The 20,981-nt window shown below is 39.5% G+C and overlaps 3 protein-coding genes across 3 annotated transcripts; 1 reads left to right on the plus strand and 2 right to left on the minus strand.

Annotated features, from left to right (window-relative positions):
- Positions 1 to 1,341: 1,341 nt before the first annotated feature.
- fastkd3 (FAST kinase domains 3) lies at positions 1,342 to 5,712 on the plus strand. Its single transcript, XM_084747007.1, has 7 exons — positions 1,342 to 1,497; positions 2,487 to 3,977; positions 4,245 to 4,330; positions 4,618 to 4,792; positions 4,883 to 4,952; positions 5,085 to 5,199; positions 5,447 to 5,712. The coding sequence occupies exons 2-7, from the start codon at positions 2,516 to 2,518 to the stop codon at positions 5,543 to 5,545; spliced, it is 2,007 nt and encodes a 668-aa protein (XP_084603133.1). The 5' UTR covers positions 1,342 to 1,497; positions 2,487 to 2,515; the 3' UTR covers positions 5,546 to 5,712.
- Positions 5,713 to 5,748: 36 nt separating this feature from the next.
- On the minus strand, positions 5,749 to 10,228 carry chmp5b (charged multivesicular body protein 5b). The gene is made up of 8 exons (XM_084747009.1): positions 10,054 to 10,228; positions 9,335 to 9,439; positions 8,484 to 8,530; positions 8,258 to 8,351; positions 8,104 to 8,175; positions 7,088 to 7,196; positions 6,537 to 6,649; positions 5,749 to 6,099 (listed from the first exon to the last, which is right to left on the minus strand). Exons 1-8 carry the CDS (start codon positions 10,120 to 10,122, stop codon positions 6,049 to 6,051), a joined length of 660 nt encoding a protein of 219 aa, XP_084603135.1. The 5' UTR covers positions 10,123 to 10,228; the 3' UTR covers positions 5,749 to 6,048.
- Positions 10,229 to 13,518: 3,290 nt separating this feature from the next.
- Positions 13,519 to 19,436, minus strand: LOC146307677 (delta-type opioid receptor-like). The gene is made up of 4 exons (XM_084746909.1): positions 19,307 to 19,436; positions 18,741 to 18,996; positions 15,540 to 15,892; positions 13,519 to 14,393 (listed from the first exon to the last, which is right to left on the minus strand). Exons 2-4 carry the CDS (start codon positions 18,986 to 18,988, stop codon positions 13,864 to 13,866), a joined length of 1,131 nt encoding a protein of 376 aa, XP_084603035.1. The 5' UTR covers positions 18,989 to 18,996; positions 19,307 to 19,436; the 3' UTR covers positions 13,519 to 13,863.
- Positions 19,437 to 20,981: the final 1,545 nt, after the last annotated feature.

Genomic DNA, 20,981 nt, shown 5'->3' on the forward strand with positions numbered 1-20,981 from the left:
ACTTAAATATAGTTTTGAGGTAAGTTTATACTTCTACTCCACCACATTTCAGAGAGGAATACTGTACTTTTTATAATAAACTTTATTTGTGAAGCACCTTTTACACAAGAAATGCAGCCTGAAGTCGTGAAACAAAGAAATTAAATGTAAGTGCTTCATTTAAAAAACAAAATAAACATCAAAACATTAATAGAAATCTGTAATTAATGTAAAAGCAATTTGTAAAAATGAGATACATGAGAATAACTGCTATAGTTCATTTGATTTTACATTAAAAAACATTATTAGCTTACTAAATATCACCCACCGGTATCAATTAAAGGTTTCTTGTACCCTCACCATTTTCTTTCACTTATGCTGATAAGAGCAACTTAATTTGGAGTTGTGCAGCACTATGAGGTCAACATGTACATAATTTTATGATAAAGTTGTAAATTTCACTGCAACTAAACATTCAGGAAAGCCCATGAAGTGCAGAATTTGATTTTTGTCTCGTGGTATATGAAAAATAATTTCTATACAAATTCTTATCTTGTGAACATTTAAAAATCATCTTTTGGGAGCTTGAAGGCCCCATAATTTAACACTCAAGCAAGGAAGGTCCAAGTTCACTGAATAAAGAGAATATTTGCAACATGTAAGATGGAGTCAGGTGACTGGACCGATGAATGGTTAATGTAATGTGTTGAGGGCAATATGAATAAAGGATCTGAGTACTTCCACTTCAAGTCCATTAAATGTGTTAACGGTGTCCTGTAGTGGACAAATGCATTGTGCTCTCTTTTGAAATGACAGTCAAAGTGCAGTCTAAATAGCTGGGATATTTTTTTCTTACTGATTTTTGTTGGAGATTTGCAATCAGAGAGATTTATTGTAATAAGAGAACTGATAAATCTTTTCGGTGTACTAATAATTAAAATTAACCAAAATTAAACATGGCCAATTTTAACTGAGGGAATCCATAGTACATTTGGAGTTATATTTATGGATTAAGTCGCCCTCCAGTGTATGAATGAAAATATTAAACTGCATGGTGCTGCCTTCATATACCGTCGGAAATGATAGTAGTTAGGGTCCCTCACAAGTCAAGAGGTTATTAAAATGACTTGGATTTTAGATAAATGGATATGGAGATATGGATTTTTGAATTTTGCATGTTAATAAACTTAATTTATATAGCACATTTCATTAAATACATGCAGCTCAAAGTGCATTACATTCAAAATAATAAAAACAGGAAAAACAATAATTAAAAATCAGATAAATAAATTAAAATCAGATAAGCTGATAGGTCGCCTAAAAATACAGTTCAAAGTATACTACTGAAGAAAAATAAATTACATGAAACATTGGTTTGTGAAATCATACCTCAATTATCGAAATACGGACTTCCGAGTTGCCTTAAACGCCTCACGCTCCTTACGGAACCACGTTAGGATAGCAGCATCCTCCTCTTCAGCGGTTGTATGACCGTTTGACCGTCGTCGGAAGGTCCAGGTATGAATTTTGCCGGTTTCAGCGTTTCAGCTGTTGTTTCTTTGTCCCTTTGAAGGTTGAGTGTTCAGCTTTAAAACACGTTAATCGGAACAGTGCGACTCTTCTAAGCTAACCATGAAGCTAGCAGCTAAGTAGCTAACCTTAGATAACCTAGCTAACAGCAGGTTGTATCTAGAGGGGAACCCCAGACCCACGAAAGATCTCGCGATAGTGAAAAAAAAACTTGATATCTTCCTAACCCAAACTAAGTGTTTGTTACCCAACACCAATCAAATTTTAACCACAACACTGACACATTTTTAAACATTATTAGATTGTACAAGGTCAGCGGGGAAGAGAAATGCTTACAAGTCTCGCGAGAGTTGCGCAAGTCATGGGTTCCCAACAACGGCAACTTCAAGGTTGGTTAGTTAATAGGAGAGTAATGGAGGAGATGTATGAGTAGTCTCTTTGCTAGTAGTTCTGTGGTTTTTGTAATGTGAATTTGTTTTCAAGAAAACCCCTTATTTGATTGACTTAGTAGCAAAACATAAACAACATAATATGCAGGGGAAGCCAAAAGCCTACAATGCCTATTATTATTATTAAGATTTTGAGTTAGTGTACTAGTAAATGTACAAGTAAATGTGAGTATATTCTTTTTACTTTACTCTTCTCCAATAGTAAACTGAATATCCTTTTGTTGTGAACAAAACAAGACATTTGAGAATGTCCCTTTGGGCTTAGGGAAACACTGATCAATATTTTTCACCATTTTCAAACTACTAATCCATTAATCCAGAAAATGATTCACAGCTTAATATACATTGAAAATGATTAGTTGCAGTGCTAGAAGAATTCCAGAAAACTGTAGGCATACTTTCACTACTATAAGCAAATTCATATTTTGAAAGCTATTGATGTCAAATAATGACACATTTTTCATATTCTTAATTCTTATTAATAATAAAATATTCTCATTTTTAAAGTTTCTCTTTAAATTGTTTCAGGTTGGTCTGAGGGGTCCTGTTCTCGAGTCATGGCTCTGAAGCTGATCCAGAGATTCCCGCTGCTCGGGCAGTTTGGACGTTACCCCCCTGTTGGGCCTGTCTGCTCCTCCAGGCTTCTGAACGCCAGCAGTGCAGGTCAGCCTGTATGTGTTGCCTGCCTGTGCACTTCCGCTGGCGGCTGCATCCGCAGACAGGGCTGCAAGAAGCTGCAGCAGGACTGCGGGAGCAGGAGCCTGACCACCACCATCATCAGGGAGCCATCCTTTGTTGCCAGCAGCTCTGTTGGACTCCACAGAGACTCGGGGCTCCGGTTTCGTCTTACCCAGCTGCACCGACCCACATCTTCAGAGGAGGAGGCGTTCCAGCGGCGTCTGGGCAGCTGCTCCTCCACCCGGCAGGTGTTCACGCTGCTGCGCTCAGTGGAGATCATGTCTGACACCATGGCTGCAGCAGCTCTTCACCGCGTGGCTGACCTGGAGCAGGCAGAGAACGCTTTGAAGGATCCAACGGTGCTGGAGAAGGACACCATCAGAGCTCTGTGCTTCCAACTGGAGCAGGACTCCAGGCGGCTGACGGATGCTGGGCTGGTGTCGGCTCTCCTGGCCTGCACACGCCTCTTCTTGGATCCTTGGAGCACACTGATGGTACGGCTGGTGTCTGAGAGTCAGGAAAGGTTGGACAGAGAGGGGATGACTGTAGGGCAGCTGTGCATGCTGGGTCACGCCATGTTGGCGATGGAGGGTCCCGGTTGTGTGATGCTGGAACAGGTGATGGAGCAAATCCAGAAGCAGGAGCCCGCCCAGTGGAGCCTCACAGATCTAATCGCTGTTTATAGATTTCTGCAAGGTGGTGTGGTGCAAGATGGGAAATACAAGGACCTGCTGAACGCCATGCACACCCACGCTGTGACTGTCACCTCCCGCATGGATCCTGCCGCCGTCAGCGGGCTGCTCAGCGCCCTTATGACACTGAATCAGACACAGGCAATGCCACTCGTGATCAATCTGTGTAAGCAGGCCGTGCGGCACGTACCTCGCTTCACTGATGATGAGCTCAGAGTTGTACTTGGTGCCCTCATGCACTTTGGTCACAGTGATCATTACTTTGTGGAGGCGATGGAGAGATACGTACCCACAATGGCCTTCACCTCCCACCCAGAGACGGTTACCAAGGTGATTCAGTTCTTCGGCCGGAGGAATATCCTGTCACCGACTGTGTTTGACGCCATTGCGGAGAGCTTCGTGTACCGAGCGGACGACTACAGCACCAGCCAGGTGGCCAGGCAGATCATGGCTCTGGGGAAGCTCGGCTACGTTCCTCCCAACGCCGGCGAAGTGTTCAGGAAAGTTGAATCTATCCTGCGCTCACGCTTCTCACACTTCCAGCCTCGAACGCTGCTCAACCTGCTGCACTCCTGCACCCTGGTGGAGAGGTTCCCCGTAAACTTTGTCTCCAAAGTTTTCAGCAGCTACTTCCTCCAGCAACTGCAAGGTAAAACATCCTGTAGTGTGCACAACATCTACGTTAAGCTCGACTAGATTATGCAGACATTTTTTCTTGCATTGTGTTGCGTGTCATCCTGATTGTCCATTGCTGCTCTGTTCCTCTTTCTGAAATTTAATCAATTTATTTCCTTGTTTAAGGTTTTGGGGGAGTCATTCCCTTTGAGGCAAATGCGATATCAGGCTATACAGATATAACATACTCAGATAATAACACTATTTATAATTTATAACAGTATTATTTACTTTGTTCTAGATCAGGGCACCGGGATGGACCGGATCGTCCTGGCACAGCTGACCCAACTCTACATGACTCTGAAGCTTGAATGTCCTTTCTATGAGGTAAAATATAGACTAAATCAGGTCTGCGACTAACAGGTAAAATATCAAAAAATGCTGAAAAATGTTGATCAGTGGATGTGTGGAGACTACTTAACATTTTCATAAACATAATTCCTTTCAATCATTGCTTAAGATCCACTAGAATTGTGTGGTTTGTCTTTCTGGTGCATTTATGAACAGCTCAGACAAATCCTGCTGGTTCTACCTTTAAGACAGCAGCCATATCGTGCTTTGACGCAGAGTGTGAATGTATTTGTGTTTCTTCACACCTCTTGTCGTCTCCTCAGGGTCCCAAGCTTCTTCCTAAATATCGCGTCAAGTCTTTCCTCATGCCCGGACGCTCTCTGGAGACGCCGGTGGACCCACATCTGTACAACTCTGTGAAAAATGGCCTGGTGGATTTGCTCGGGGCTCGTTCATACTTTGGATCTAAAGTACTGACACCGTACTGCTACACACTCGGTAAGTAAAACACATCAACAGGTGGTTATTTCCTAAATGTCTCCTACAGACCACCTGCCAAGGGTTTAACATTTGTGTCTGCTCCTGTAGATGTGGAGATAAAACTTGATGAGAAGGGATACGTGCTGCCTGCCAGCCATAATGATGATGTACACAAAAGGTAAGAGTGTATTATAAAAGGTTATTACACTAAACATTTTTGAATATGATAAATGTGAAGTTCTTGTTTGAGAGGTGGAGCAGAGTGGTTGAACAGGTTGAAACACACTGCTGTTTGATTTGTGTGTTACAGGATCGCTCTGTGTATTGACGGACAAAAGAGGTTCACTACAAACAAGAGGCAGCTACTTGGAAAAGAGGCCATCAAGCAGCGACACCTGAGGCTTCTGGGATATGAAGTTGTTCAGGTGAGACCCTCACCTTCACTCTTATGCTTCAGAGTCAGCAATATGCTTTGCAGCTTTTTTGTATTTTGCATTTCAGGAATAGTTTATCAACTTAATTCTCAAAATTTGAAAATATCCTCTAACTTATTTTTTCTTATGCCTGGGGCTAAAACTGAAAGTTTGATTTTCATTCTGGACATTTTGACTCCTTATGTCTGGCCTTATTACTTCTCCTCCTTACCGATCTGATTGTTTCTTCTTCTTTTAGATTCCTTTCTTTGAATTTGAGAAACTGCGAAAGAGGAGCAGCGTGGTGGAGTATCTGCACCAGAAAATCTTCCCTCACACTTTCAGACTGAGCTGGTGATGATACACACAGACATGCCGTGGATGTGCCATCAGGGCTCTTTATTTGTCTTACTCAAAGAAATCACTATTTATTTTTCTAAGAACCCTCATTACCAAATCAGTGTGTTAAGTTATTGATTCCTCACTTTCAACTTGACAATAAAGTAACTTTTGTATAAATAATGACTTCTGAATGACTTCATTGCATCACACACAGTTAAGTATTGTTTGAAAAATATAATTTATTTGATCCTTGGCAACTCAAAGCTGCAGAAAATGTACAAAATTAAGAGAATCCCAACAATCACCTCAGATATATATGACATGAGTTCCCTCATACAGAAGAGTAATAAGAAGTTTTAATTAAAGATGCCTGATTCTGAGTAATAGTTTCCATCATTCCTCAGACAGAAGATGATTTGATTATCAATGCTGCACTCTTAAGGCTGGGAGTGTCAGTTGGATAAATAGAAAAAGGGCTATGATACATGTAAAACCAGCCTGAGCCTTCTGATCGTTCCTTTATGTAGCAGGAATCTGAGGAAGGCCGAACTCGTCCACGAGAACACCATCCTGAAAAACACAAAGAAGAAGGATGGGACATTAGTGAAAGCTACACCAGCCTTTCCAAAACCTGTTTATATTGGGTTGCAAATTAGCAGAGTAAACTGCACAGAAATACTGTGATATGTAAATTTGTTTTCCTAATTGAAATAGAAGAAAACAGGGCTATGCACATACCCACAGAACTGGAACCACATCCAGTAACCAGACTACTATTCCTACTGAGTGTCACTTCTATGATTCCTTTACTCTGGTTTGTGTGCATAAGGACAGTGAATATTCAAAGAAGACTTTATATTTTAAATGCCGGCTTCACCAAAGCAATTCAAAATAGGCACAGGAGAGGCATCAGTTGTTTCAGTTAATAAAGATGTCAGATTTCTCTTTTGGGTCACACGCTGAAAAGGTTTGGGAACCCCTGCATTAATGATAAAACTGTGCAGTACCCTGTTGGACTTCTCTCCAGGCACGCCCTCTGGGATGGAAGGAGCCGACGAAGCCTCATCCAGGTAGGAGCTGTCGTCATCCAGTAGGAACTCGTCGCCCAGAGCGTTCAGCTCTGTGGACACATCGACAGATGACATCCAACGTCAGCACAATCACCTCGTGTAAAATCTCAGTGACAATAAATTTGGTTTTTTTTTTATAAATCACCAAGTTCCTGCACATACCAGAATGAAAGGATTGACATTAAACTACTGTATGATTATGTTCAATGATCAATCAATCAATCAGACTTTATTTATACAGGACTTGAACAGGAAACACCAGAGGCAAGATGAAAACTCAAAATAGAAAACGCGTAGTTTACTTCATCCATGTCTTTAATGTAATATTATAATAAAATAGTATCAATCTTAGTATCCTGATGTTCGCTGGAACTGATGTCTTTAATTTACTGTGGTTTCCTCTGTGCAACGAGGCGCACAAGAGAGAAGCACACCGCTGGTCTCTGGCAACAAAGTGAAAAATATTGGCATTGAAGTATTTAACTGACCTGCTTCCAAGTCGTCCTCATCAATGTCAGGGGTGCCATAACTTCTGCCCATCGCCTCCTGGATCTCATTGGCGTCCTCCATCATGTCCTCCAGCTGATCCTGAATATCCTGGATATTAAAGCACATAAACAGCGTTCAAGTGTTTGCTTTTCATACCAAAGTTTAATGAAGACTGAACACAGTGTCTTAAACTCACAGCTAAAACTTTACTTTTTATCTACTACAGTAACTTAAAGGGACAGTTCACCCCTAAATCAAAAATACATATTTCCCCCCCTGTCCTATAGTGCTATTTATCCATCAAGATTTTTTTCTGGTGTGAGTTGCAGAGTTTTGGGGATATCAGCCATAGAGATGTCTGCCTTCTCTCCAATATAATGGAACTACATGCCACTTGCACATACTCCTAGTGATGCTCAAAGCACCAAAAAAAAAAAAAAAAAAAAATACATTTGAACTACCATCTTTCTGCAAGAAGTAGCTCCTACATGAAACTGCTCACTGCTGTGAATTATCTTGAGTAACAGGGCCATGATTTTTGGAAAGAGACACTGGTTTTGAATCTTTCAAATGTATTTCTTTGGTGATTTGAGCACCACAATCCAGGTGCCATTTAGTCCCTTTATACTGGAGAGAAGGCTGACATCTCCACAGCTGATACCTCCAAAGCTCAGCAACTTTAGAATGGATGGAAGTAGATGGATAAATAGCACTACAAGCCAGGGGAAAAATATATGTGCTTTTTGATTTTGGGGTGAACTGTTCCTTTAATGCACTTCTTAACCCTCAACACATCTATATAAGAGCCCATAATATTTTTGCAGCGTGAATGCCTCATTAGAAGGGATAAATGGTGTACAAAAAAGGTGTACAATATTTGAATATTTATACACATTTATTAACTGTGACACCATCTTATCTGCATAAATCATAAATGATTTTTGTTATTGCCAACATTAGATGACTAATGTCCCCTCACTTATTGAAGTAAACCTGTTGTCAAGAAGCAAAATACCTCAATCTTATCAATGTTCACGTTCTTGTAAGCTTTCTTCATGTCTTTGAGGCCGACTTTCATGGCATCAACCTAAAAAGAAAAAGCAGATGTTAGCAGAGAGACACATTTTTTTCAGCCATCATCACATCTGGTTGATAATTTTCTTTCTTACTGTGGTTTTAGTGTCTTTAAGGGACTGGATTGTGTAGTTTGTTTGTTCCATGTTGAACGACTGCTGCATGAGGTTATCTCTCTGGGTCTCATACCTGGAAGATATTATTATTAAATACAGTTAGACTTCCATAGCAGTCGATGTACAGAATATCTGTGATTGATGAAGAAAACATTTGAGGCTTATGAGGCTCATTCAACACTTTTTGGGAAATAAAATAACTTACATTCTTTTCTGCTTCAGAACTCTCATAGCCTTCTGCTTGACCATGTTCTAGTAAGTGGAAAAAAAAGACTGATACTTAACAAATGACACCAACTGATGATCAACACGAACAGGACACAAGTATATGATAAATAAGGCAGGATACTGGATGAAAATAACCAACTGAAATGTTTCAGAAATTCTTAGATTTGTAGTTTTGTTTACTTTGATCACATATTATGAGTAGGTTTTGTAGAAACTGGCTTATTCTTTTTAAATCAATTGTTTTCAATTGCAATTGAGGGGAATTACTGATTATTTTCACATGGCATCACTGCACGTTGACATCTCAACATCAAGGCCGATTTCATCCTAAATGGATGGGACAATAAGAGAGAAGAGACAATTCTTTGGTGTTTCAATAAGTGCACGTAAGACAAAAAAAGACAACAAGATGAAGATGTAACAAGACAAAAACAACACAGGACAAAAAATATGAAAAATGACATAAAACAAAAAGAACATAAAACTAAACGAAACAAGACAAAAACAAAGTCAAAGATGTAAAAAGACGTAAAAAAAAACAGACAGAGCAGGAGACTTGACTGAGGGGAAAATGTGAGGTTTAGTTTGCTTTGCATACACAAAGCCAGTAAAAATGTCTTTTTACTGTTATACTTTTGAGTACATTTCAGAAACTGTACCTTTTCACTTTTATTTGAGGAAAGAAGTTGAATCGGTCCTTTACTTTTACCAGTCTTACCAAAGTATCAGTACTTCTACTTAAGTAAAGAATGTGCACTTTTGTCACCTCTGCTGAAGAGAAGAGCAAATTCCCTTTGTTTTAGAGCAGCACTGGACGATAAATCTCACCTTCGAGGGCCCGTCTCTCATCTTTTTCATCTGATCCTTGTATTTTGCAAGTTCAGCATCTAGTCTGGCGATCTTCTTGTCAATGGATTCTGCCCGAGAATCAACCTTAAAGTAAAAAACAGAGAACGGGTCATCAACTTCTGAGTGACTAATGATCAATAACAGTTCTAATTAGCTGATGAGTTGCATACTCTTCCTTTAGGTACACATGTACAGAAGCAGAAGAAGAGTGCCATTAAACATCCATATGACCTGTCAGTGAGCTAATAATAGCTCCTCTGCCCAGACAAGTAACCTGTATAACTGGTTGAAGTCAGCCATTTCACTGAGAGACTGACATGGTTTCTGTTATGTGCCAGTTAAATAGTTCAAATTCTCGCTCAGCATTACATAATGCTGATTCATTATCTTAACAGACAAACATATTGTTTTGTTTAAATTCCTCACTTATGGACTGATATCTAACACAGCATTGTGTTGGGTAGAAAACGCCCAACTGATTACTCCTGTCTGCCATCAATAATGCCACAGATGATTAATCTGTTAACTCTTCAGTTTGTTTATTAGGACAACGAGGCCGTTAAATATATGACACCGGTCCGTTTTCTGCTCATAAAAGTTTGCTAACAGTTAGCTAGCTGGTGGAGCCGAGCTGGGCTCCATCTTTGTTTACTTTGTTGAAGGCAGCGTTCAAAAAGTTATTTCAGGATCATACTCACATTTCCTATACAGTCCGTCAGGTTCGGTGGAGGAGCTTTGGGCTTTGAGCTGCCAAATATGCGGTTCATTTCGGCTAAATTACGACTTTAATTACTTAAAAAAAGCTGCGTTACTTCGCTGTCACCGACACCGTCCAGCCGAAGGAAACTCCCGGAAGACAGACTTTAACATGACGTCAAAGGAGTCACATGATTATTACTCACTTAGCCGCGCCCCCCAAAGTGCAAGGTTGATATTTATTTATTCATTTATTTATTTATTTTATTATTTTAAAATTTAAAGTATTTGTCGTGTTTGTGTCTTTGAAACACATAGATTTTTAAATTTATTATTTTTTTTATTATTATTATTTTCGCAAGCAGGAGGCAGGACTCTTGAAACCAACCTGACACATGAGGGCCAAACGGTGAAATCAAAAATATATCTATAAATGGCTCAATAAATATATTAATATTCCATTAAATGCAATAAAAAAAAAGTATTACAATTAAATACAGACATATGGGCATATTGGGGGGGGGGGCTCTCCATTTAATTTGTTTTATTGTCAGAAATGTAAATGTAATAAGACATTGTTAACAGTCAATAATACACACACTAATGGTGATGGCTGTGGTGAACCTTCTGCTTATGTCAACTTGTGCACATGCAGCTATCAATCATTGTAGGGGTTTTTTTTAATCAGATTACTTATATTTTAGTAATTGCATATTACTTCCACTGGAGGGAGCTGTTGGCATACAATTAAACACAATCCCCTGCAACCTCCTGTTAAAACTCATTTCTGTGCAGAAAAATTAAAGACTAAAACGGCTCTTCTTCTGTCAAAAGGTCCACTGCGAGGGCTCCTTTTGAAATGAAATATTCAGAAGCAACGATGCCGAGATAGAAAGATATTTCTGGCAGCATCTGAGGAGCTATCACACGCTTCGCTTTCAAAATTAAAACTGACAACAAGTTGAGCCTGAGAGAGAAGAGAAGGGACGTGCATTCGTTAAACTTGCTTTAATATTTAGCACTTCACACACAGGGTGATCAATACATGTCCGGTTCTGTTGACAGCAGACAAAGCCAATATACAGCAGCAGCAGCATATTGAAAAACAAATAAACAAATGTCTTGGTCACAGTGTAGTTTCTTAAAGTAATGTCTCTTATTTTTGTCAAATAACAGAACTTCGGTGCTATAAATATTTTACGCCAGTATACATGATGTGGTTAGAGAAGAAAGTTTCCCCAAGCCCACAAAGCTCTGGTTCAGGAAATGGATTTTATTACTGAACTACTTAAATATTAGCTGAAGTTCTCTTGTGAGATAGATGAGTTTATACCATGGATATGTATATAGAGTCTATTTGCAGTACATTCAAAATAACAGCACAGTCCATCAAGCATATAAGCTGCCGATGTTGCATTATACTATCATAGCAATGATCATTGACATGCAACAAATACAGTATATTCTAATGATGTCTGTGCATTTCTTTTTATACAAAATTATGTATTATACAATTACTATAATACTGTACAGCTGCCAGAATAAACTGTGCACAACTTGTTTTAACAGCTATTCATGTTTTTAGATTGCACTGATAGAACATTTCTCTACTATAGTAGCATGAGTATTTCAATAGGACTATGTGTATCATGGTAAAAGCCATAAACAGCACATGTGATGGAACTGTACACCAAGAATTGAACAACTTATCGAACTGGACACAACTCCAGAGTCAAAGCTGATACAGAGCCCTCTGTCAAATTTTAAAAGCACATTCAAGTCCAGGATTTTCCCCATTGACGCCTCTCGGCCGTAAACTTTGCATCGATGTTCGTTAACCTCCAGGCGGCTTCAGTCAGCACGCTTCAAACTCCTCACGCAGGTGAAAAGGATTTTGGCACATTTCTGCTGTCAATGATTAATGCAACCGCCACTGACACATTAACTGCATACAAAAGCTCGATGCATGAAGTGCTGTTGGAACTCATTCAGCTGTCATCACTGACATCCTTCTGCGCCGCTGCAAACATGTCATCCTGGACTGTTAAAGGCACATTTGGCAATAGAAAAAAATATATAGGAGGAAATGACAGGAATAAAAAAAAAAAGTAGAAAAAACATAAAGAAAATGTAGTTAAATTAGCAGGTAACTGAAGGGGTGTGCATAAGACTGTCATGACACCGTCATAACCATGACATGACACATCACATCAACTTAAAGGCATCACGAGCGCCTTGACCAGGATGTTCTTGTCATTAAGTGCCATTCAGTCAATTGTGTCATTTTAACACAAAGTAGACATAGTTTGGGATGTCTTTGTTACGACAACTTCACATTAATAAGGACAACATGACAATGTCTTTGTTATGACAACTGAACATTAACCAACACAGCAAAATCAGTCAATGTCTTTGTTGTGACAACCTGACATTAACCAAGATGTTATGACAACTTGACATCAACCAAGACAACATGACCTGTCATAAACATGCAATGGCAGTCCTAATTATCAAACCTAAAAAAAATGCTTACATTACATTAAACTGTCTAAACTGGAGTGATAAACTTTGGACTTGTCATAAACATGTCTTAACACTGCAAAATGCTTTTGTAACGGTGTCACAAGTAATTTCCTTGACTTAAACCAAAGTGGTACCCTTTGGATTTGTTATAAAGACATTGCGGCTCGATTTATGTCAAGTTGTCATAACAAAGACATCTCCAACAATGTCAACTTTGCATAAAAAAATGACTGAATGACACTTACTGACAGTATAGCATTCATAAAGACTTCATGTTCATGTCAGGAGCCATGTCATGGTTCTGACAGTGTTATGTCAGTCTTATGCACATCCCTTCAAATAAAGTGTTTCCAACTAGTATAAAAACACTGATGTAACAAGTGTACTGTATGAAAAATTATGGGAGCCTATCATGTCACAATTTTACAATCAGTCTCTTTCTATTTTTTTCCATTAAATAATCAACAGTTTACCTGAGAAATGTTGACATTATATTCCTGTATTGTCTGTAATTACTGGGAAGTTATTTGTTATTAATATATCCTCTAGTAATGCAGAGGATGGTTTGACAATAAATACTGTAAAACACAAACTTTAATCACATTTGGCCTTTCTTACCGCTTACAGGTCCAGTGTGTTTAGCTTTACTTGGCTTTATTAGTAGAAAAGGTTTTCGTTACTGTATAATTACCTGAAAATAAGAATCATTGTGTTTTTGTTACTTTAGAATAAGTTGTTTATTTCTACAGAAGGCGCAGGTCCTCTTCAGTGGAGGCCAGACAGCCCCAGTAGTTTCTCCCTCATGTTTGGAAGGGGAGGGTGAGGGAAGGTGTTTGCAATCTGCAAAATCACTACTAGATTCCTCAAAATCCAACACACTGGTCCTTTAAAGAAAAACTACTCATTTTCACATGCATCCAAATGTTCAAATAATAAATGCACAACTTTTATTACAACTACTATGAGGAAAAAAAAAAAAATCAAATAATCAAAGTGACAAAAGTCACAGCAAAGGGATGAGGATGAAGTTACTTGGTGTTTTTGATTCTACGATTATTTATGGAAAAGATAGAATGTAATTTATAATGTGTAACTTTCATTTGATCTCTGAAATGAAATCATATCGATGTTGGCACTGGTTAAATTCTAGGTGATACTGAAATAAAATCGAGTCAACTTCTGTACATTGAGTTAAAAGTCGTCTACATTGCCGATGTGACATGGGTTAGGCCCAGGTCATGTGAGTCTTCTTTGCCAATGTGGGAAATTGAAGACAGCTCCACTGCTAGTCATGTGGGCTTACTAGTCCCGTCAGGGTTCTCCAGGGGAAGGGCGTTCTCCCGCACAGAGCAAGGGTTCTTCTTGCTCCCTGACACCTTCTCTCCCTTCAGTCTGGCCGAGAGGCAGAAGTCTTTGAAGCAACGTTTGAAGTTCTCATCCAGAAAGGCATACAGGACGGGGTTGAGGCTACTGTTTGTGTAGCCCAGAGCCACGCAGAAGAAGTAGGCGGCCATGATGGCGGTGGTTTCGGGCACGCTCACGAGCGCCTTGACCAGGATGAAAATGTGAATGGGCGTCCAGCAGACCACGAACACGGCCACCACGACCACCACCAGCCGCGTGATCCTGCGCAGGTTGCGGTCCTTTTCCCGCGAGCCGGACAACATTCGGACGCTCTTCAGCCTCAGGACCATGAGGGAGTAGCACACGGTGATGATGAGCACAGGCACGACGAAGGCGCAGACGAACACGCATATCTTCATCAGCGTGTCCCAGTACACGTACGGCTCGGGGAACTGTAAGGCACACTCAGTTATATCTGCAGGAGCAAAGGAGAGAGGGAGGGACAGGATGTGAATTAAAGGGATAGTTCGGATTATTTGAGCACAAGAGTCACCTAAAAAAATCAATATCAGTTTAAGTGTACACTATATTTAGAAGATTTTCGCGGCTTTAGCTTGTCATCAGACAACCAACCAAACTCCATGGGCGAAATCAGTCATTTTACCTTCCGAACACGGGAGTTACTGGTCTCTTGCAGGATCGATCTGTTTGTTTGTGTTATTGTGTGACTTTGGAGTTTTTAAAGGTCAAATCAAATTCATTAAAGTCACACAATAACACAAACAAACCAACACATCACAAATGACTATAAATATCATTTTAGAATAAGTATAAATAAAATGCAATTAAATTAACGGGTAACACTTCATTTGTGCCGTTCTGTCATCATTTTTAATGCAAAGTTGACATTGTTTGAGATCTCTTTGTTACAACAACTTGACATTAACTGGCCACTGGACATTAAAGGCCACATAACCTGCCAATGTCTCTGTTATGACAACTTGACAAGAACCAAGACAGCACGACTTGTCAGTGTCTTTGTTCTGACAATTTGACATTAACAAAGTCAGAAATGTTGTCTTTGTTATGACGATTTCCCATCGAACAGGCTGTCTGACAGCAAAGTAAGGCCGTAAAAACACACTAAATATAGCATACACTTAAAATGTTGGTCTTTCTTAAAATTTGCTTCCTTGCCCGTTCTCCTCTCTGCTTCTCCAAACTTGGGGCGCGTCGATCAGGATCTACAGTAGGTAATACACTGACTATCAAGAAGTACCTCACCCAACCCCGCTTCAAATATTCCCTTTAAGTGATGAAGTGCACTCGTGCTTTACCATAAATAAAAATCCACTCTGTGCCTTTCTGCTATCAATTTAGGGAGCTGTTATGGAACAACTAATCTGCACTCAAAGGGGAATATTTTGCTTTAAACGCTGCTTTTTTTCCCTCCATCATCTATATTCAGGAAGGACGTGCATGATGTGGGGCTAATAGAAAACTCTGCACTGATGGACTTGATAGAATACATTTCTGCTCTTAAAATATTATTTGAAGTGACTCATCAGCAGTTAAAGAATTGATTGTAACTTTTCAACTTGGAAAGGAAGCACTTCCTCACCGCTCTTTGTCTGCGTGCCACCCAGGACAAAAGCAGGTATCCCTGCGGCCGACGACAGGATCCAGATGCACACATTGATCATCTTGGCTTTGATCGGAGTGCGGAAGTCCAGGGCTTTCACCGGGTGGCACACGGCCACGTACCGATCCACACTCATCATGGTGAGCGTGAAGATACTGGTGAACATGTTGTAGTAGTCGATGGAGATGAACACCTTGCACACCACCTCGCCGAAGGGCCAGGTATTCAACAGGTAGTCCGTGCTCTGGAAGGGCATGGTGGTGGTGACGAGGGCGTCGGCGAGAGCTAGGTTGAAAATGTAGATGTTGGTGGCTGTCTTCATCTTTGTGTACCTGTTAGACACGCAGAAGACAAGGCTGTCCTTTAACAGCGAGGATGATGAGGTGACCAGAGCTAACCGTTTATCCAGACCGCCATGGCTGCCGTATACCGCTTGACTGAAGACCCTCTTGACTCACTATGAATTAAACATTGACCATAAGTCCACACTCCTTCCCTGAATCCGTAATGTAATTTTTCTGAGTCACACTTCATTGTTATGTATAGTATGCTGCTGATTGCAGGCCATGCATAATCAACTTGTTTCACACCATTAAATTATAATAGCATTAAATAATGATTTTCTCAAAATTTAATTTAAAGTGGTAATTTCGTTTTCACCAGTGGAAACGCCCACAGGATGTAATGAGGCATTGAGATTAAAATAACATCCCTCAGAATTGCCCATTCTGATTAATGGAGACTGGTCAGCATTGTCATTGCTCACAGGAAGTGGTGCACTTTTTTATTCCTAATAAAAATGCATAAAATTCATAAAAACAAAATTAAATTCTAAACATCAATGAAGTTGTTGCCACACACCTTTCTTTATCCGTTGCTGTTGTCATTAAAATTGCACTTGTGATTCTGATTTACATCCTAGGTGCAGCTATTATAGCATAGATAATTTGCCCTACCACTGAAAGAAACTACATGCTATTTACCTAATTACAATGCATTCTTTTCATTGCTGTTTAAAACTTTTGACTGTCTTGAGACAGCGCTAGTTTCTGTCCTCTCCTCTCTGTCTTTGTATTTAATTTAATCTGTCTAAAGGTGGACAGATATTAACCCTGAGCCAAAGCTAGCCAGCTAGTGAGCTAACCTAGCTCCTAAACATGTATTCTACTGCTGTTACGTTAGCAGTTAGCATGCTAGCCAACACTGATATCTCTTTCTGTAGGTCTGTGGTTCGATATCCATTCATATGTAGCAGGTTTATAGTCACTGAGTTAATGTATGGTTGCCAAATGATTAACAGTCATAAGAAAAAAGCATTTTTAAATGCTGAAAGCCTGAAAAAATGGTTTATCATTTTGGGAAATATGCTTTTTCACTTTTTTGCCAAACGTTTTTGCCACTCACATGGCTGCATGCCAAATATGAAGCTACTGCCAATTAGCTTAGCTTAGCATAAAGATTGGAAACAGTCAGGGGCAACAGATATCCTGACTCTGTCCAAAGTCAACAGAATCCTTCCAGTACCTATAAAGCTCATTAATTTACATCTTACATCCTTTTTTTCCTTTTTTTATTGTACAAAACTGCGGTATAAAAACAACAGATTCTGGTTTCATGCTAACAGGCTGGTAGCTGTAGCTTCAATTTGAATGGACAGATATGAGAGTGATATAAAAATGATCATCTCTCTTCAAAAAAGCAAAGGGTTTTTCCCAAGGGTTTTTTGTGTTAGCAAACACTTGCCTTGCATTTTGAGCAACATTAACTTTTAATTGGAGTTGTGTTCACTGTCCTTTTTTGCTCTGTTTTGCTCTCTGCCAACTCCTGAGGGAAATATTTAGCTGCCAGTCCTCCACTATGCTCACCAGCTAGTTGCTAACTTTGCTAACTTGCTCACAAAATAGAGTATATGCCACAGCAAGTAGCTGAAAGCTGCAAAAAATCATTGCTACGAGCGACATCTTTGACATTATGTAGTCATTTAATCCACTGTTAATATTGATTAGAGCAGCTTTAACATTACAAACCATGCAGTTTGAAAGGGTGCACTGCCATGTCAGGTGACATAAAGGCAGCTCAGCATCTAATGTGTGGCCTATTGACTTTGCATTTGTATGAGTGTAATTTCAGATATCTGTTCACACTAAATCAACGCAAAAACCTAATTTTACTTCAGCTGAATTGTCCTCCTCAGAGCAATTACACAGTAAAACGTACAGTATTTTCTGCATCTGAAGCAATAAAATTGAATTCTACCGACAGGCGATACGATCAATCTGATTTGAGGTGATTGTTGTCTATGGGCCGAAGCATTCTGGATGGCACTGCTGCATTTCACATTACATCAGAGGAGATTTGTTGCTCTCCAGCACCATAAATAACGCCCAATGAGGTGCAAGCAGGCTATCAGCTTGATAAAGCACCACTGGTTTCAACTGTGATTAATATCATGCCCCTCCAGACTATAGGAGAGATTTATACAATATTGTTATTATATTTTGGAGCTCTTGAGGCTTATTAGAGTCATAAATGAGCCAATTTTAAGGTTTCAGCCACTTCTGAACCACTGAAAGAGGCAGAATCGATTCTCCGTTGCCATACTTTACGCATTTAACGTTGAGTTAGGAATGTCAGCATTAATACTGCAACTTCAGCTTCATCTCTTGTGACTTAATAGGTGCAAAATTCATGCATATATAGATATGTTTAGACGCTGTCCTGTCCATTTACATGCAAATTGCATGCTAACTCTACATGTGAGCTGCATAAGTGGACTTTATTCCTCTCTTTCTGTGTAGGAATTGTCTCTAGAGAACATCAAAGAACAAAATAAGGAGAATATGACAGAGACCAGATGGCCTTGAGGTCACTGCTGGTGCCAGTGTCTCCTCCAGAGGCAACAACATTTACAGTGAGTGGAGAAACACATTCCTCAGCCTGGACCTCTGTCGTTTTCTGCATTTACAAAAACATATGGCATAATTAGGCTTCTCTGCATGTGCCAAAAGAGATTAGATCCCCCTAATTAGTGTCTTCTTTTGCTTTAAGTTCAAACTTCCTTTTCTATTTTAAATCATTCATATTATATGAGCTTACAATGTAGAAAATCACATATAATTATGTATTGCATGTATTTTTATGGTAATATATAATTTTATTTTAGCTCGTAAATGTCCTTACCTGATGATTACATACATGACGAGGCAGTTGCCCAGCAAGCCGACCACAAACACCACAGAGTAGACTGCAGTGATGATGGGGATGATGGGAGACATGCCCTCCTGCTCCCAGCTTTCATCATCGTGGGTCCCATTGCGGCTGTCAGAGTATCCGGACACCCAGGCTGAGGAATTCATTGGACAGTCATCCAGCAGCGTGGACAGGCACTTGCTGTCTTCTTTGAAAATTTCAACCGGGGTGCTCTCCATGCTGACACCTGTTTGTTCAGGGGTGAACAAAAAGCAGATTTTTAAAGCGGATAAATGAGCAAATAAAAGCTTATAGTGAAGAAGACGGGCAAGTAAGCTGACATCCAGCTAGAAGAAAAAAAAAACGCACGACTTAAATCCTGATTAAAATTAAAAATTAAAATGGTATCAGCCATGCAAACTTCATTTCGCTTCCAGAGCCACTTGTAGATCATTCAAAACACAGTCGGATATAAACACACATGACAGGAGCTCCAGCCTCTCAGCAAGAAAAACGCGCACTGTAAACACATCATCTGAAGCTCGCAGGTTACTCACCTTAATCGACCCGAATCAGCGGACCCAACCTGTAAAATAAAAAAAAATGTTAAAACCTGTAATCTCCCTGTTATAAATTCGGGATGTTGTGTCGCCTTGGTGAAGGTTACAGCTCATCAAAGTTTGGGGATGGATCTGCGCGCCTGGAGAGGAGCAGCAGCGGCTTTGCGGACACTCGTGCACGCGCGCTGATGGAGAGGTGGCGCGCAATCAGACACACACACACACACACACACACGAACACAAAAACAGAGCCAACCTTCACCCAAAATATGAGACGACAGAGCGATGACAGTAACCTGCAGGCAGGCACAGCTTCATGTCACAGTGCTGCAGAAAACCGCTGAGCATCATTAACCAGGACATCCCTGAGCTGCTTCTGGAAAACCACAGTAAAATATTATCGATATAATGTATTTGTCCTCCTACATAAATATAAAACATAATGAGGTTCATGTTCTCTGGAAGCACCAAGAACATAACCCAAATAATGAATTAGTAGCTCAAAATAAAGATTGAAAATATGAAAATAATAAGTGACATCTCAAAATAATGAACCATTGCCCAAGAAATGATGAGTTAGTATCTCAAAATTAAGATTTAAAATATCAAAATAACTTTTAACTAACTCAAAAAAATTAGTTACTGTCCCAAAAAAAAATGAGTTAGTATCTTAAAATAATGAGTTACATCTCAAAAAAATAATGAGTTATTTCTCAAAATAATGAGTTAGTATCTAAAAAAATGAGTTATATCTAAAAATAATAATGGGTTTTATGTAAAAGTAATGAGTGAGTATTCTGAGATAATGATTTTGATCTCAAAACAATGAGTTAGTATCTAGAAATGAGTTATTTCCTAAAAAAAAAATAAAATAACGAGTTGTGTTTCAAACTAATGAGTTAGCATCTCAGAAAAATAAGTCAGTATCTTAAAATAATGAGAAACTTTATCAATATAATGACTTAAACATTAAGAATAATGACGTCATATCTCTAAAATAATGACTTAGTATTTCAAAATAATGAGAAAATTTCTCAAAACGAGAGCTTAGTATCTACCTTATTTTAAGATTCATTCATTTTGAGGTTCTAATCCATTGTTTTGGGATACTAACTCATTCATTTGAAATATGAAGAACATTATAAGAACATTTCTTTTGATAATGACTTTTTTTTCATCACATTGGACTTCCATAGGCGAGAGACTCAGACAGAGGGGAGGAAAATGCAGGAGAGATGAATGTGTTGGTATTCAGCCCCGGGTGACGGGGTCATAGCCACTCTCACTGGACACAGCGCTGAACATTTCACAGCATTTCTGCTTTAATGGACAGAGTCGCAGTCCAGAGGGACAGTAGAGGGAGATGATATATAGCCGATGTCCAGAGCAGGCAGGATTCAAACCGTCCAACCAGCAAGCAGGACGACCCATCATTTCACCTTTTAGGAAGTAAAAGTTGATTCACTTCAGCTTTGGATAGTTAATTCTATTATTTTAAGCTTTTTAAAACCTGTTCAAACATGCTGATTGAACCGTCGAGACCTGAGGAGCAACACCCACCTTCTGTTCAACAGTACATTTTTCCTCTCATAAAAGCAGAGACACATCATACCTACTGTACTGTACGATGCTTTAAACTCTGAAGCCCCTCCAGCCTGATGTATTGAGCTGG

Source organism: Lutjanus erythropterus, chromosome 21 (assembly GCF_056507025.1).
Source record: "Lutjanus erythropterus isolate fLutEry1 chromosome 21, fLutEry1.hap2, whole genome shotgun sequence".
Classification (NCBI taxonomy): Eukaryota; Metazoa; Chordata; class Actinopteri; order Lutjaniformes; family Lutjanidae; genus Lutjanus; species Lutjanus erythropterus.

Bases quoted from the DNA above. Each gene is read 5' to 3' on its own strand.
- fastkd3 (XM_084747007.1), top strand. From the start codon at position 2,516: ATGGCTCTGAAGCTGATCCAGAGATTCCCGCTGCTCGGGCAGTTTGGA. The intron at 3,978-4,244 runs GTAAAACATCCT...ACTTTGTTCTAG, and splicing joins CTTCCTCCAGCAACTGCAAG to ATCAGGGCACCGGGATGGAC. The intron at 4,953-5,084 runs GTAAGAGTGTAT...TGTGTGTTACAG, and splicing joins AATGATGATGTACACAAAAG to GATCGCTCTGTGTATTGACG.
- chmp5b (XM_084747009.1), bottom strand. From the start codon at position 10,122: ATGAACCGCATATTTGGCAGCTCAAAGCCCAAAGCTCCTCCACCGAAC. The intron at 9,440-10,053 runs GTGAGTATGATC...TTTTACTTTAAG, and splicing joins TGACGGACTGTATAGGAAAT to GTTGATTCTCGGGCAGAATC. The intron at 6,650-7,087 runs GTCAGTTAAATA...ATGTGTCCACAG, and splicing joins TGAGGACGACTTGGAAGCAG to AGCTGAACGCTCTGGGCGAC.
- LOC146307677 (XM_084746909.1), bottom strand. From the start codon at position 18,988: ATGGAGAGCACCCCGGTTGAAATTTTCAAAGAAGACAGCAAGTGCCTG. The intron at 15,893-18,740 runs GTAAGGACATTT...CGTGTCTAACAG, and splicing joins GTCATGTATGTAATCATCAG to GTACACAAAGATGAAGACAG. The intron at 14,394-15,539 runs GTGAGGAAGTGC...TTGCTCCTGCAG, and splicing joins TGGCACGCAGACAAAGAGCG to ATATAACTGAGTGTGCCTTA.